At 41.3% G+C, this 15,738-nt stretch overlaps 1 protein-coding gene across 1 annotated transcript in view; it reads left to right on the top strand.

Annotated features, from left to right (window-relative positions):
• NAV2 (neuron navigator 2) overlaps window positions 1-15,738 on the top strand; it is a 463,718-nt gene that overhangs the window by 186,807 nt on the left and 261,173 nt on the right. Inside the window, 1 exon segment of the mRNA XM_030200720.1 lies at window positions 6,514-6,662. Within this exon segment, the coding sequence (XP_030056580.1) occupies window positions 6,514-6,662 (149 nt within the window).

Here is a 15,738-nt window from a genome sequence, read left to right as displayed (position 1 = left end):
TGCCCCCTAGGGTGCCCGGTTGGTGTCCTGACATGTCAGGGGAACCAGTGCACTGCGAATGCTGGCTCCTCCCATGACCAAAGGGCTTGGATTTGGTCGTTTCTGAGATGGGCGTCCTCAGTTTCTATTATCGCCGAAAATCAGAAACGACCAAGTCTAGGGACGACCATCTCTAAGGACGACCTAAATTTCAAGATTTGGGTGTCCCCGACTGTATTATCGAAACGAAAGATGGACATCCATCTTGTTTCTATAATACGGGTTTCCCCGCCCCTCCATTGGGACGTTTTGCGAGGACGTCCTCAGCAAAACTTGGGCGTCCCTTTCGATTATGCCCCTCTTAGTCAGCTACTGCTCATTCTTGAATGATTGGTTCTTTGGGATCCTTCCAGGTACTTGTCATCTGGATTGACTACTGTTGGAAACAAGATACTGGGCTTGATGGACCTTCGGTCTGACTCAGTATGCTTTTATTCTTAATAAACAGCATTGGATGAGAAACACCCATTTACCAGTCTCTGACTGCACAACTGATAACCAAAGTATAGGCAATAGATAAAGGGATTTGTGGTAAGTGGTGAGAGGATTAGAGTTTCTATGATATTTCTGCTGGTAATGTAAGGCTGCAGTGGGGCTGGCTCTTCACATTGTTCTGTGTCAATGGTCACAGCACCCCCTAGTGTTCATTGTGAGTTTTTGATTTTGCTATTGGCCTTTAAGAAACTAGGAACTGAATTTGTTGACATGACTACAGCATTAGAATCCTCTGAAAATATAAAGTTCCAGATGCTGCTTCACCAGGGAAGTTGCATGTGAATGTTTGTAAAATGTGCAGGCATTTTGATATTTTGGGGGAACTATGACAATTTGTGCATGCCTTCATGACCAGCCAGCAGAAAACAAAATCTGTTTTTCTTGCAGTGTTTTCATGCTTCTATATAAGGTTACTATATAGCTCCAGAAAAAGGAGGGCAGATTGAGCCAGTCTGGGTTTTACTTCCATTGCTGTCAATGGAAGCAAAACCCAGATTGGATCAATGTGTCCTCCTTTTTCTGGGGCCATATGGTAACCCTACTTCTATCAGCCTGTTTGATATTGTGCAGAATCAGCTATTTGTTACTAGCAATAGTCAAGGTTTAATTGACAATATGGTGCTTGTTTCTTTTTTACTGCTACCTTAGGGAAAATGATAGGAGGGGTTCAAAAACCAGCCATGCAGAGCTCTCCTGACCTGCCTACCCTTTAATTATTTTGCTTAGATAGACCTGGGTGAGGGGAAGGATCTTTCCTCTTGACTTACTGACCTGAAATGTCTTTCATCAATTAAGTGGGAGATTGCAAGGCAGGAGCGTCCACTTTAGAATCATAAATGTCTGAAGACGAATGAGACTGGAGGCTGAATTATATTGGGCACGTTCTCCCTTGAACAAGCTTTGGGCGAAACAAGACCTCGTCAGGAGTACAAAACAAGTGTGCTCGATGTTTGGTTACAAATGCCATATGAGTGTCTTTTATAAATAAAAGAAAAATCATAATTAAAATATGAACTGTGATAATACTTGGAAGATGATAAAGTATCACTGTATTCCCTATTACTATGTAAGCCGCATTGAACCTGTTTTGAGTGGGAAAACGTGGGATACAAATGTAATAAATAAATAAATTAATTAACTAATCAAATATGTTCCATCATAACACAGTGCTCCAGATTTATCAATGAAATGATGTTGAGATTCCTAACAGGGCAAAACACTGGAGCAATGCTGGAGCTCATCTTCAATAAAATGACTCCTGAAGGGTCATATGGATTATACTCCAGTGGATTTAAAGATGTTTTTGAGTCTACGTATGAGATTAGGGTGTTATCAAAGTATGATTAACAATAACAGCAGCAAGAAATAGATCATGTTGGTGATAATTGTAATGGGACATAGCAAAAAAGAAAGGAGGGTAGATGGGAAAGAACTGGGTTATGTTTGCAGTGAGAAACGATAATGGGTACAATACAAGCACAAAACATACTGCTTAGCAAAATGTTCCTTTCAGGTTCAAGTTCTGATCAAATCAATTATTGCTGTGCTTTACATTTAATTTGCTGTGGCCCTTGGGATCAGGTCTGGATTGAACTGAAGAAACAGCAGGGCCCCTTAGATGCAAATTCAAAATGATGCAAAAGTTTATTATTCAGCTGAGGAGGAAACATACTAGATACATTCTTTTCTGTGTCTGAAAGTCCTTTTAAATAAAATATCTTAACAGAAGCATTTTCAAAACAATTCTCCTAGATGCAAAATCTGACCCGATATGCTGTGCCTAATTTTCATTGGGAAAAGTGCACTCATGCACTCATTTAAAAACTGCAGGGAGTACAAAGTCCCCATAGATTTTGCACCTGCTTTGTGTGCTGGTAAAATTTCCATGGAAAATTATGTGCCTAGATCTAAAAATACAATCCATGTTCTTTATTTTCTGATACCACCCAAAACACGCCCTTGTAGCTTTAGCCAGTTTACGTGATTGCAGTTTACTTGATAAATCACTAATTGCACAGGTAAATGGGTTTGGAAATTGCCCTCTTAAGATCCATTTGATTTTTATTCCAATTTTTATATCATTCATTATCATTCACTCCTACCCTAGCTGAGATAATATTTAACCATCTCTCTGACCTTGTATACAACTTTCTTTAAATTAGTCACCTTACTTTCTAACTCTTTTTACTCTCTTACCTTATATGTTCCATCTTTGCTTTACCCTTCACTATCAATTAAAATGTTCTATTACATATTGTATTGACATTGTAAGTATTATACTATCAAAAATTCAAAAATCTACTCAAGAGAAATATAGCAAGAAACTAATCACACTGTTTGCTCTAAACTCTCAATATTAGCCTCACACATTTAAGGACAATATTTCACCATATAAATTGTAATATTTTAAACAAATAAAGCCTCATAAGCCCAGGGTACCAGATATTTGGACAACCCTTTAATGGGCTCTCATCTTCAGCTCCAGCCTCCTCCGAAAACGCCTGCAGAACAAAACAACTCACATCGGAGAAAAAAGTTCTGCAGTGAAAAACAGAGGGAGCTATCTGTTGTTGTTTAGTCCTAGAAGCAGATGATACCTTATTTTCTTTTCCATGTTTTATTTTGTTTGATTTCTATTGATAACCTTAAGAGTGGACTAACACGGCTACCACACTCCTGTCCTAGAAGCATAAAGTCAATATCTCAAAACATTCTATCATACAAAAATTGGAAGAAATAATCCCAAATTCAAAATATATGCACAGGAGAACAAAACAGGATACTTAACTTCACCCGGGTGGTAGTGACTTATATCAACATCCAGGGAAAATGCCCCTTAACTTTGCTCGAACCCCATGTCCAATATATATTTTTTGACAGACAAAAGAATTCTTCTGTTTCGTTACTTCATCAGGAGAAATCAAAAATAACTATGTTCTAAGTATTATACTATCCAGCTTATAATTGAAAGAGAAAAACGCCTATATTGCGACCCAAATCGGGAGATGGGCGTCTTTCTCCCGTGGGCGCCCAAATCGGTATAATCGAAAGCCGATTTTGGGCGTTTCCAACTGCAATCCGTCGCGGAAACGGGTAAAGTTGATGGGGGCATGTTGGAGGCGTGGTGAAGGCGGAACTGGGGCGTGGTTATCGGCCGAGGAGAGATGGGCGTCTTTAGCTGATAATCGAAAAAAAAGGCGTTTTTACTGCGATTTTGGGTCACTTTTTTTGGACCCTTTTTTTTCACGAACAGGTCCCAAAAAAGTGCCCCAACTGACCAGATGACCACTGGAGGGAATCGGGGATGACCTCTCCGGACTCCCCCAGTGGTCACTAACCCCCTCCCACCAAAAAAAACCCACTTTAAAAACTTTGTTTTCCAGCCTCTATGCCAGCCTCAAATGCCATACCCACCTCTATGACAGCAGAATGTGTTCTATCCTGTGACAGCCTTTCCCTGGTTCTGATGTGGCTCTCGAGTGAGTGTGACACTTTTCTGTTATGCGCACTGCAGAATCACATCAGCAATGCATTGTGGTGGGTGTAGGGTATTGGGCTCCGTGATTCCACTAGCTTGTGGCAAATGCGCACGATGTTGGTAGTTGGTAGGCTCTACTCCCATGGTGCTTTTCCCCCTGCTTACTGGGTCAGAGTGTGCCCTGTTTTGTGTCCGGTAGTCCATGAGGTAGTGGCCATTTTTGTAAGCCAGTTTTAGATCCCTTTCACGTGTTAGCCACGTTACAGAACTTAGTTCTTCTCTTGAATGTGGCTGAAAGAGGGCATTGTACACCATTCTGCCAGCTCTGATCTACGGCTCATCTCAGTACCAGCGAGACTCGTTGCCAGTGGGGCACAACCTCTGATCTGCAGTTAACTGTGAGTAAGCATACTTATTCCAATAAAGGACGATTTCGGAGAGATTAGTCTTCAGGTGTCAACTGGTGTGCCAATGTTATATAGCAGCAACCAATCCTAGAGGCCTGCGTGTATGCAGGTCCCTGGAGCACTTTTAGTAGGTACCGCAGTGCACTTCAGCCAGGTGGACCCAGGCCCATCCCCCCCCTACCTGTAACACTTGTGCTGGTAAATGGGAGGCCTCCAAAACCCACTGTACCCATGTGTAGGTGCCCCCTTCACCCCTAAGAGCTATGGTAGTGTTGTACATTTGTGGGTAGTGGGTTTTGGGGGAGGGGGGTTGGGTGCTCAGCACCCATGGTAAGGGAGCTATGCATGTGGGTGCGTTGTCTGAAGTCCACCGCACTGACTTCTAGGGTGCCCAGTTGGTGTCCTGGCATGTCAGGGGCGCGAGTGTACTACAAATCGTGGCCCCTCCCACGACCAAATGGCTCGGATTAGGACGTTTTTGAGCAGGGCGTTTTTAGTTTCCATTATCGCTAAAAAAAACAAACGCCCAGCTGAAAAACGTCCATTTTTTCGAAAATACGGTCTGTCCCGCCTCTTCATGTACTCGTTTTCGGACATAGACGCCCATGGAGATAGACGTTCGCGTTCGATTATGCCCCTCCACGCCATACTTAGTATTGTTGTTTGAATAGTTTTACTGCTGTAATTGTCTATTGCTCATGCTTGATCTATTCTTACTGTACACCGCCTTGAGTGAATTCCTTCAAAAAGGCAGTAAATAAATCCTAATAAATAAATAAATATAAAGTTTTTGAAAGTCCTAGTCAACTACCCCCATAATTTCTAAATCATGATGTCATGTGGTTGACCATCAGAAGAGTGATATATCCTCACACTGGTGCATAGATATAGGGTTGCACTGAGGGGAAGTTATTTCAGACAAACAGCTGTGGCTGTTATGAAAAAAAAAAAATATATATATATGCATTCTTTTTGTTCCAAAATCTTATAGAAATATAAAAATGCAAAATATATTGGAGCAGAAAAGAAAATAGACTTCAGGAATAAGACAAAACAGACAATCACAGCAAAGTGAAGAGAGAAGCAAATTAATGGTTTGAAGAATGTTGCCACTGCTGCCTCCTCTCTAGATGACCCTGGAAACTCCTACAACATGTCAGTGCATATGTATTTAGCATATTCCCTGCCTGCAGGGAGAGTGGGGACAGAGCATGCTGCACTGGCCTACAGATTTTCTTTGTCACTTGTGGGGAGCAACAAGAATCACCCAAGGTGTTTTGCAAAAGATATGAACATAACAGCATCCTTGAAAATAGCCAGAAACCTATAGTAATTATAATAATAAAAATAAATGTATTAAAGAGCTTAATTGTTGACAAAGCTGTCTTGGCCCTCATTGTTTCAATTTTTTATCTTGATTATTTATTTATTGGGATTTATTAACTTCCTTTATGAAGAGATTCACCCAAGGCAGTGTACAGCAGGTACAGTTTAACATCAAACTTATAATTTGGTGACAGCATAACAATAGGAAAATGAACAAGTATAAATATAAACACAATGAAAGAGGTAAACTTGAAAACAGTAAACTGAAACCTAATAATAGGACTACCATGAAATAGGATCAAAAATACATACATTTAACAGTACTGAAATTCAAATAACAGAGATATAATACAATGTAAGCATAATAGTGATGGAATATCTAATAAGCACACAATTAGAACATTCAAATAACACTGCTATGATACTAGTGCTTTTCTGCATTAATAAATTCCTTTGTTTTATCTACTTGGCCTACCTTTGCGATTTCTTCCATATTGGAGATTGTGGACCGCCTGCCTTGCTGCTTTTCCTGACCCCTAAAAGTGTCTTTCTTTATTCTTCACGTTTCCTCAGTACTCAATTAAAGGGTGTTTGGTTAAGCACTTGTTACTAAAAATATTTCACATCATTAGAACTGTCGGTCGACTAACTCAAGAGGTTATATGTGATTTTAGTTTCCGCATACCTTTTCTTTGCCCCTTTTTCCTTTCCAGTTGAGGTTTTGACTGAGGCATGAATACTCACCATTTATGTTTCCTATCATTCCAGACTTCCAGGTCCCACCACGAGGGTGTCCGCTGCAGGCGGCGAGGCCAAATCTCGTGGGTCTGTGGCTGCCAGCAACCGCCGTAGTCAAAGCTTTAACAACTATGACAAGTCGAAACCAGGGAATTCCCCCGTAGCAGGTGGTGAGAAAGGTAAGTGCAGCTGACGTTAGCAACTATTATATCGGTTTGCCTTTTTTTCATAAATGTTGATCAGTTTCAGTGTTGTCCAGCTCTGACAGAAATAGAAATGGTTGTTCATCACATTGTTGCACTTGAAATACCACTTTTGTTTTTGCATTTTGAAATTTCAGATTGGTTTCCTTGTGTATTGGAAAGGTTTTGTCACTGGAGAACTGGTTCCTGGCAATGCAGAAGAGGTTTTTGGTAACCTGTGTAATGTAAAAAAACAGAGAAACATTAGGCAGACAAAGACTATATGGCCTATCCAGTCTATCCATCCATGCCATCTACTCTCCTTATCACTCCCTTAGAGATCCTATGTACTTGAATTCAGATACTGTTTTCGTCTCCTCCACTTCCACCGGGAGGCCGTTCCATGAATTCACCACCCTTTCCATGAAGACGTATTTCCTCAGGTTACTTCAGTCTGTCCCTTTTCACCTTCACTCTGTGCTCCCTCGTTCCAGAGCTTCCTTTCAACTGAAACAGACTTCCTTCTGTGCATTTATGCCGTGTAGGTATTTAAATCTCTCTCATATCTCCCCTCTCCTGCCTTTCTTCCAAAGTATATATACTGAGATCTTTAAATCTGTCCCCATACACTTTATGACAATGACCACTGACCATTTTAGTAGCTGCTCTCTTTACCGACTCCATCCTTTTTATATCTTTTTGAAGGTCTCCAGAATTGTACACAATATTCTAAACGAGGTCTCACCAGAGTCTTATACAGGGGCATCATCACCTCCTTTTTCTACTGGCCATTCTTCTCTATATACACCCAATCATCATTCTAGCTTTCGCCGTCGCCTTTTCTACCTGTTTGGCCACCTTAAGGTCATCACATATGATTACAACCAAGTCCTGCTTCTGTTTCATGCACCAAAGTTCTTCACCCCCAAAACTCTACCATTCCCTTGGGTTTTTGTAGCCCAAATGCATGACCCTTCATTTTTTTAGCATTAATTGTAAGCTGCAAAATTCCAGACCATTCCTCTAGCTTCACTAAGTCCTTCCACATGTTATCCACACCATCAGGGAAGTCTACCCTAAATCAGATTTTGGTATCATCTGCAAAGACATCCCTTCAACAATATTGTTTACAAAAATGTTTAAAAGAACCAGCCCAAGAACTGAACCTTGTGGCACACCACTGGTAACATCCTTTTCCTCAGAATGAGCTCCATTTACCGCTACACTCTGTCATCTTCCATTCAACCAGTTCCTATCCCTCTCAGTCATTTTAGGGCCCATACCGAGGGCACTCAGTTTATTTATTAGTCATATATGCGGAACTGTGTCAAAGACTTTACTAAAATCTAAATACACCACATCTAGCACTCTCTTACAATCCAACTCTTTGCTTACCCAGTCAAAGAAATTGATCAGATTTGTCTAACAAGACCTGCCTCTAGTGAAACGATGCTGCCTTGAGTCCTATAATTCATTGGATTCCAAAAACTTTACTGTTATCTGTTTTAAAAGAATTTCCATTAATTTACTTACCACAGAAGTCAGACATTCTAACCTGTAGTTCCCAACCCTTACTTCACTTTTGTGGAGAGAGACCCCATGTGTTCTCCAATCCTCCGGGACCACTCCCGACTGATAAGCTAGAGGAACCGCTAGAACGTCCCCAAGTTCCTTCAGTACTCTCAAATGTATGCTGTCCATGCCCATTGCTTTGTCCACCATTACTTTAATTACTTTAGCCAGATCCTCAAGAACACAGTCCTCTGGAATTCGTTCAAGGACTACCACCCCTTCATTTCTATTTGTCTTCTGTGGTCCTGTTCCCGGCCCTTCAGCCATGAACACAGAACAGAAATATTTGTAAAGAAATTCTGCCTTATCTTTATCTTCTTCTACATATTCCTCCCTCTCACCTTTGAATCTCACAATGCCATTTTTGCACTTCCTCCTATCACTAACATATCTAAAAAAAAAATGTCTTGTCCCCTCCCCCCCCCCCCCCCCCCCATTTTACCATATTGGTTATTTTTTTTCTTCCATTTGCATCTTTGCTTTCCTGACTACTCTACCATTTTCTCTTAGTTTTTCCAGATATTGTTGCCTAAAGAAGATAGTAATTTAGTTTTTTGGATTTAGCTCATGTCTTTTCATGGTGAGTTACTCAGGTACAGTAGCCATTTCCCTGTCTCTAGAGGACTTACAATGTAAGGGTCTTGTTCAGCAGAGGTTGATCCTCTTTCGGGTGTCTCTGAGAAAAATGCTTAGCAAATAGGCAGAGGTGGTTTTATAATAAGGTAGGAGGAGGCAGCTGCTTCAGGTGGTAAGTTCTTGGGGGCGGCAGCAAGTGCTTCACTTTCTTCAGAGTGGGAGATCCCTTTTTACTCCTTCTCCAGACTGCCCAGGGGGGAAGCAGGGTGCCAATGCTGTTCCGCGGATGGGGAGGTTAAAAGAGGTTCAGAAACCTCTCTTGAAGTATATACGTGCCAGATCCATAAGAATTGTCCCATCCGGAGGTTCCACTTCAAAGAGTCCGGAGGTTCCACTTCAAAGAGTGAGGTTGAAAACTTTCACAACATAATAAATTATTCTAGTCTACAGATTTTGTGGTTGGTATTCAAAGCTATTTAACTGGCCAGAAATGGTTCCTGGTCGGTTAAATTGCCTGTTCGGGCCTAACTAGTCATTTTCAGTGGCCGTTAACCGGTTAGTGCCCCAGAAAATGACTGGTTAACGCTTAAAGCAAAACTGACTGTTTTGGGGGTGTTCTGGGGTGGAGTACGCACTTGGTTGGTTAAGTGCCTATATTTGAAAAGAAGAAATGTTGGAAAGGGAATCCAAAGCACACCCAAACAAAGCTACAGAGCCAAAAAAACACAAAGAGCCTTCAAGAATAGGGGGCGTCAAATAGGTACTTTATTGAACAGACCCGACACGGTCCATGTTTCAGCGAAACGCCTGCATCAGGGGTGTTGTACAGCGGCTATCATCAAATGTATCAGCCAGTCAATGGAGAGATACAATCATACCATAAAAACGAAGGGGTCTTAAACAGAGAAGATGCCTGCAACTGGCGCAGAATGCTATAAAACAGTGAAGACGCTCTCGCGCAGTAGGTGACTTCCTTCTCTTAACAGAATGCCACTTTGGCAAAACTAAAAGCAACCACAAATGCTTTTCAGTGTCAGGCCCTTACAGTTATGTTGAATTTCTTTGTAAGCTGTGATATCTCGCTTTCCTTCTTATCTCAACCTGCCAAAGCCTGGTAGCTTATCGGGAATGTTGTGTCATGAGCCTTCATTAGTAATTAGCTATATGATTTCATCCTGCACAAATCGGCCATTACAGTGATGGGCCTTAGCCAGGTCATGCATACTGCAGCACCCACTGTACCACCTTCACTTGGACCACCAGGGGTTACAGTTGTGCAGATGCTGAAACCCTGTCTCAAAATCCAGACAGCCTATCAATACCTTTTCCTGCAGCAAAGAATAACCCAATGTTGAGTAGGTGAGGGAAAGTACTTCCTCTCTTCAGATGTGGCTGCAACTGAAGCTGATATGTTCGGTATAATGGCTTTGCTATAAAAACTGAAGCCGGTATGTTCAGTATAAATGGTTTAAGAATCCAAATTAAACCCCGTATCCTGCAGAGGGTGGTACATATTAAGTTAAAAATCAGAGTTTCCTTTCTAATTGTACATTTATAAGAAGTTGTTTCTTAGGTACAGAAGTTCAGAGTTAAAATAATACCTTATGTATTAGATATTTCTATTTGCAGTGCATGGATTGGGAGCTTTTCCCTGCAAATTTTCAGCTTTGTTTTATTTACTGACAAATTTGCAGTCTTCTAAGTTATTTACACAGTCAGAAACCCCTCTGTCCCAGCTTACTGCCAGTGGTGTCAAGGGTGACCCAGAGGTAAGAGAAATTTTAGGAAAGCAAAAGTGGCAGAGCCGGGACTGGGGCTGCATAACGTGAGCTGAAATCCCATCCAGGAGTTCAGCTGATCAAGGAGAGCTTTTGTACTGGAACACGGAGACCCTGGTGTCAATAGTGCTGTCAACGAGAAGGTAGAAAGGCACCGCTCAGCCTCTCTCTCCTCCTTAATGTGTATTGAGGTACCGCCTTGATTAATAAGAACTGGCGTTTAAGAAATGGATGAAATGAAATTGAGCATTTTGAATACTGAAAATATAGTACGGTATATGACCGTGACAAAATTTTAACCGGTCAATATTCAGTGGGTCTTATATATTGAAATGGTGATTCTATAACAGGGTTCTGCATTTATCTGCCATTTCCCTGTGTTAATGTAGAGAATACCTGCGCTATCGCAGGAAAGTGGACGCTTATGCAAAGTGACTAAGCAACTGTTCTGTAATGGAAATTTATCCATTGTTGTTCTATTTGTAATAGCTTGTGACCCCTGTCCCTGCCCCGAGGTGAAGGCATTATTTGATCTGTGGCACAACATTTAAAGGCTTTGAGGTCATGTCCTTTTTCCATGCAGTGCTTCTACCTTTTGGTGTAAAATACTGTCTGTGTTAATTTAAACATTGTTTAGGAGATCTGGTTGTTTAACCAACATATAACTTGGAGCATGGGCATATCAAAATATATATTACATAATTACTGTTACAATCCGTGAGTTGGTTCAACTTATATATTATATTATATTACTTATTTATTAGGATTTATTTACCACCTTTTTGAAAGAATTCACACAAGGTGGTGTACAGTAACAATAAATCAAACATAAGCAATAGACAATTACAGCAGTAAAAATATTCAAATAACAATACAAAGTATGGCATTGTATACTACTTACAGTGTCAACACAATATGTAATAGGAAAGGGAAATGGGACTTGATATACCACCTTTCTGAGGTTTTTGCAACTACATTCAAAGCGGTTTACATATATTCAGGTACTTATTTTGTACCAGGGGCAATGGAGGGTTAAGTGATGTTTTTTTGAGGAGTCTGTTTATCCACCCCTCTCTAGACCTCCGCGGAACCCCTTTCCACGGTGAGGTGAAAAGGGGTCCAAAGGAGTGCCTTTGGACACGGAGGTGTAGGGGGGGTGACAGAAGGCGCAGTTCAAATCTAATTCCCATGACCACAACTTTCTGTCTTCTAGGATCTAAGTGAATCTTTGGCCATTTATGTTCCCACATAAAGTCTACATGAGTGAAAGATAATTTACTTATGTGTATATTATTTATGTGAAACAGTTTGAAGAGAAGGAACAGATTGAAACTGAGACTAGAGAAGTTTAGAGATAAAGATAGTTTTATTCTCACCAAATGAATCTGCCAGCTGTTACACACCAGTCAAATTCTGGGTTCAACGGACCGTAGCTTCGCCGTCATCCGACTCAAGTTGGGGAAGGACTCCGACTCTAGCTCAGATGCACAGTCCTTATATAGCATTTGCAGTCCATACAACTCAATGGAGAAAGACTTTTTTTCTAATTTTTTTTTTTTTGCATCTATGAATCATACTTAACCGCAGGTCAGGTGCCCACCTGCCCCTCCTTTCTGAGATTACTTAATAACACCAATTTCCGGACTTGTAAACATCTTTCCTAATATAGAGAGATCAGTTTCTTTGTATCTTGTGACTCTGGGAGCCATCTTATAAGGACAGACTCCATCTTATGAACCAAACTTTTTACCATTTCTGTCATTTATTCCTTCATCTTAACTCTTACACTGAATTTGAAAGTTGTACCAGGTTTCAATAAGACTCACCAAGCAGTCCTGCTCTTGCAGGCTCTCAGCTATAAGGCCATCATCTGATTTTCAGGCCTAGTCAGTGCTTTTCAGCAGTTTAAGCTATGTAACTTGGCCCACCACTATTCCAGTGGATGGGTCTCAAGCTGGGACACATATTAACAGTGACTTGCCCAGAGTCACAAGGAGCTGCAGTGGGAATCGAACTCAGTTCCCCAGGTTCAAAGTCCACTGCATTAACCACTAGGTAAAAATAATAGAACATTTTAATTGTCTTGATGTTATCATGGCATGCACAACTGGGATAAGATTTTCCTTCTTGATGTAAGGAGAGAGGCAGCGTAGTTGTCGCAAATAGTAGAAGCAGCTCTTGAAGGTTGCATGGGTTTGGGGAATCGGAGTAAGTGTTGAATCTAACTGTATTCCAAGGTTCCTGATTTGTGATTTGAGGGGGAGTTCGTACTTCCCAAAAGAGATTTTGATATCAGGTACGTGTACACCCATGTTAGGGACCCAGAGAAGCTCGGTTTTATTTGGGTTCAGGCAAAGTTTATTGTGCTTAGCCCATTCTTGAATTGATGTTAGACAGGTAATCAGTTTATTCAGGGCTGTAGGTAAGTCAGGTTCAATGGGTATGAGTTGCTGCACATCATCCGCGTAGATGTAGAACTGAGTGTCCATTGACCGAATCAGCTTGGCTAGTGGCTTGAGGTAGATATTGAACAGAATGGGTGACAGTATTGATCCTTGTGGTACTCCACAGGTTAATGCCCATCTTAGAATCATAGGGGTTTGTGAATTTTGTAATGAGCAGGATTTGCAGAACCACAAGTTCAATGCCCTTTTTCTTCTATATTCGTAGTTAACTGTCTTGTTTTATTTTGCAATATTCCTCTTGAATAAGGAATTTGAAGATTTTGATCCTGAAACATTGGGTGCGCTTGAACTATTCTCCAGTGTGTTTTAATGATTTTAGTCAACTTAGAGGAACTTTGAGTGTACTTCAGTACACGTTTGAATTTCTGATTCTGCCTCCTTTTGCTATGAAGTATGTAATAAAGTCTCTGCTTCGCTCTAGTATGTGCTTTTTTTTAGAATCTGTTTAGGATATCCTTTATTTAATAGCTTAGATGTTAACATTTTTGATGTTTAAATTTTCCTGAGTCTGTACAAATTCTAAGATATCTTAAATATTGAGAGAATGGTAGATTCTGTTTTAATGCCTTTGGATGATTGCTTTCATAATGCCATAATGAATTGCGATCTGTATCTTTGGTGTTTACTTCAGTATTAAATTGTTCACTTTCTTGGTTAATTACAACGTCCAAAAAGTTAATTTGTTTGTATGAATATTGCAAAGGGAACTTAATATTTGTATCCCGTTGATTGAGCCATATATGAAAATCTTGCAATTGTGTAACTTCCCCTTTCCATAGTAGAAACACATCATTGATATAATGATACCAATCATAGATATATTGTGACCATTGGTTTTCATGTTTCCAATTTTCTTTAAATTGGATCATATAAAGGCAGGTGACAAGAGGGAAATGTCGTCCTCATTGCCCCCCGTAGCTACAACACTGGCTTAAATGCACCCCTAAATGTGGCAGTTCAGTGCATCATTTGTGCATTTGTACGTAAATGTTGGTCCCGCTTATGCTCCTCCCCTATGAATGCCACCTTGCATTTGCACACGTCATTTATAGAACAACGATGAGCCTCGCCACCCAGTACGTATGCGCACCAGTATCTACTTACCTGCATAAATGTTAGTATTCTACAAATGTAAGCAGGCAAGAGGGGCTTAAATTTAGCTGACAAGTTTATTTTAGCATTTATAACCCACCTATTAAATAGGCAGGTAATAAAATACATACCAGCAGAGGTGTAGCAAGCTATAATTGCACCTGTGCAACTTACACATTGCCCCCGCATCCACAAAATCCTGAACCCAGAGCATCCATCTCCCTCAGAAGAATCCCCCAAGCGCATCACCCCTCTCCTGAGGAGTCCTCACCTCCCCCGGCTTACCTGAAGAATGCCCTGGTGGTCTAGGGTAGGACGGGCAGCAGCATTACCAAGCCAGTACTGCCCGTGTGGGTTCCGGAATCAGAATGGCAACTGGAACCAGAAGAAATAAGTGATGCTAAGGTGTGTTGTTTTGCCACAGCTCCCATTTTATGTAGTGGGACCTTGTTACTAATAACCCACAGTAGTGGCATCAGTGCGTTAGTAACTCTAGCTGGAAGTTTACTGCAGAGCGTGTGCACCGTGCCAGCTGCTTTATCGGTGAAGCACAGTAGAATGTGCTCAGCAAAGATGTACACATTATCCACCGGATTCTATATATGGTGCCTAGATTCCGTGTGTAACTTAATTGGAGTAACAAGGTAATCAGCGTTTTTAACAGCACGTAACAAGGAATAACGAACACTGATTGGCAATAACTACAATTTATGTGCGGAAATCAGTAAGCAAATTCTATAAAGAACTGCGCCTAAATTGCAAAGCACGCAGTTCAAAATAAACACGCCTAGCTTAAAAGGGTGTGTTTATGAGCATATTTATGGGCGTTTCGTGGGCGTTCCAAAATTACTGCACGTAATTACAGAATATGGGTCAGTGCACCTAGATCTATGAGCACGGATTTAGACCAGGTTTTTATTGACATAAATGGACGCACGTGGATTTAGGCGCTACGGTATCGACTAAGCGTAATTTATATACCGCGCCTAAGTCTTATAGAATATGCTTAGTTCCGTGCAGAATTTTTAGGCGCCATATATAGAATCTGGTCCTATATTTTCAATCTAAAACAGTGTGTGTTTTTTTTAAATGTTCAAGTCAACTGAACTGAGCTGCTTTACCTCCTTTGGCTAAATGCGGCTTTTCCATTGCTGAAGGAGGCTCCTCTTTTTATTCAGTGGGCGGCCTGATAAGATTTGAATCAATAAGGTTCTTCTGCTTTTACTTCCATGGTTGGATGAGCCAGACTTTTAGATCAGGCTTTGTGGAATGTATCATTATGGGTCAGATATTTAGTCATTGTGTGTTCCAGGGGTGTAGCCAGACTTTGGCGGGAGGGGGGTCCAGAGCCCAGGTGAGGGGGCACATTTTAGCACGCCGCTGACCCTCCCGCCATTGCTGGCCGACCCCGCCGCCACAGCCACCACCACCAACAACTTTGCCCCCCCTGCCAATGGCACTCTTGACCCCCCTCCCGCCGCCAACCCTCCCCCACCTCCGCTGTCATCGCCTACCTTTGCTGGCGAGGGACCCCAATCCCCGCCAGCCGAGGTCCTCTTGCTTCCCGCGCAAGGCTTCGTTCTGTTTCTG

The sequence above is a fragment of the Microcaecilia unicolor genome, chromosome 4 (assembly GCF_901765095.1).
Source record: "Microcaecilia unicolor chromosome 4, aMicUni1.1, whole genome shotgun sequence".
Lineage (NCBI taxonomy): Eukaryota > Metazoa > Chordata > Amphibia > Gymnophiona > Siphonopidae > Microcaecilia > Microcaecilia unicolor.
This window is presented reverse-complemented; position numbering and strand designations above follow the sequence as displayed.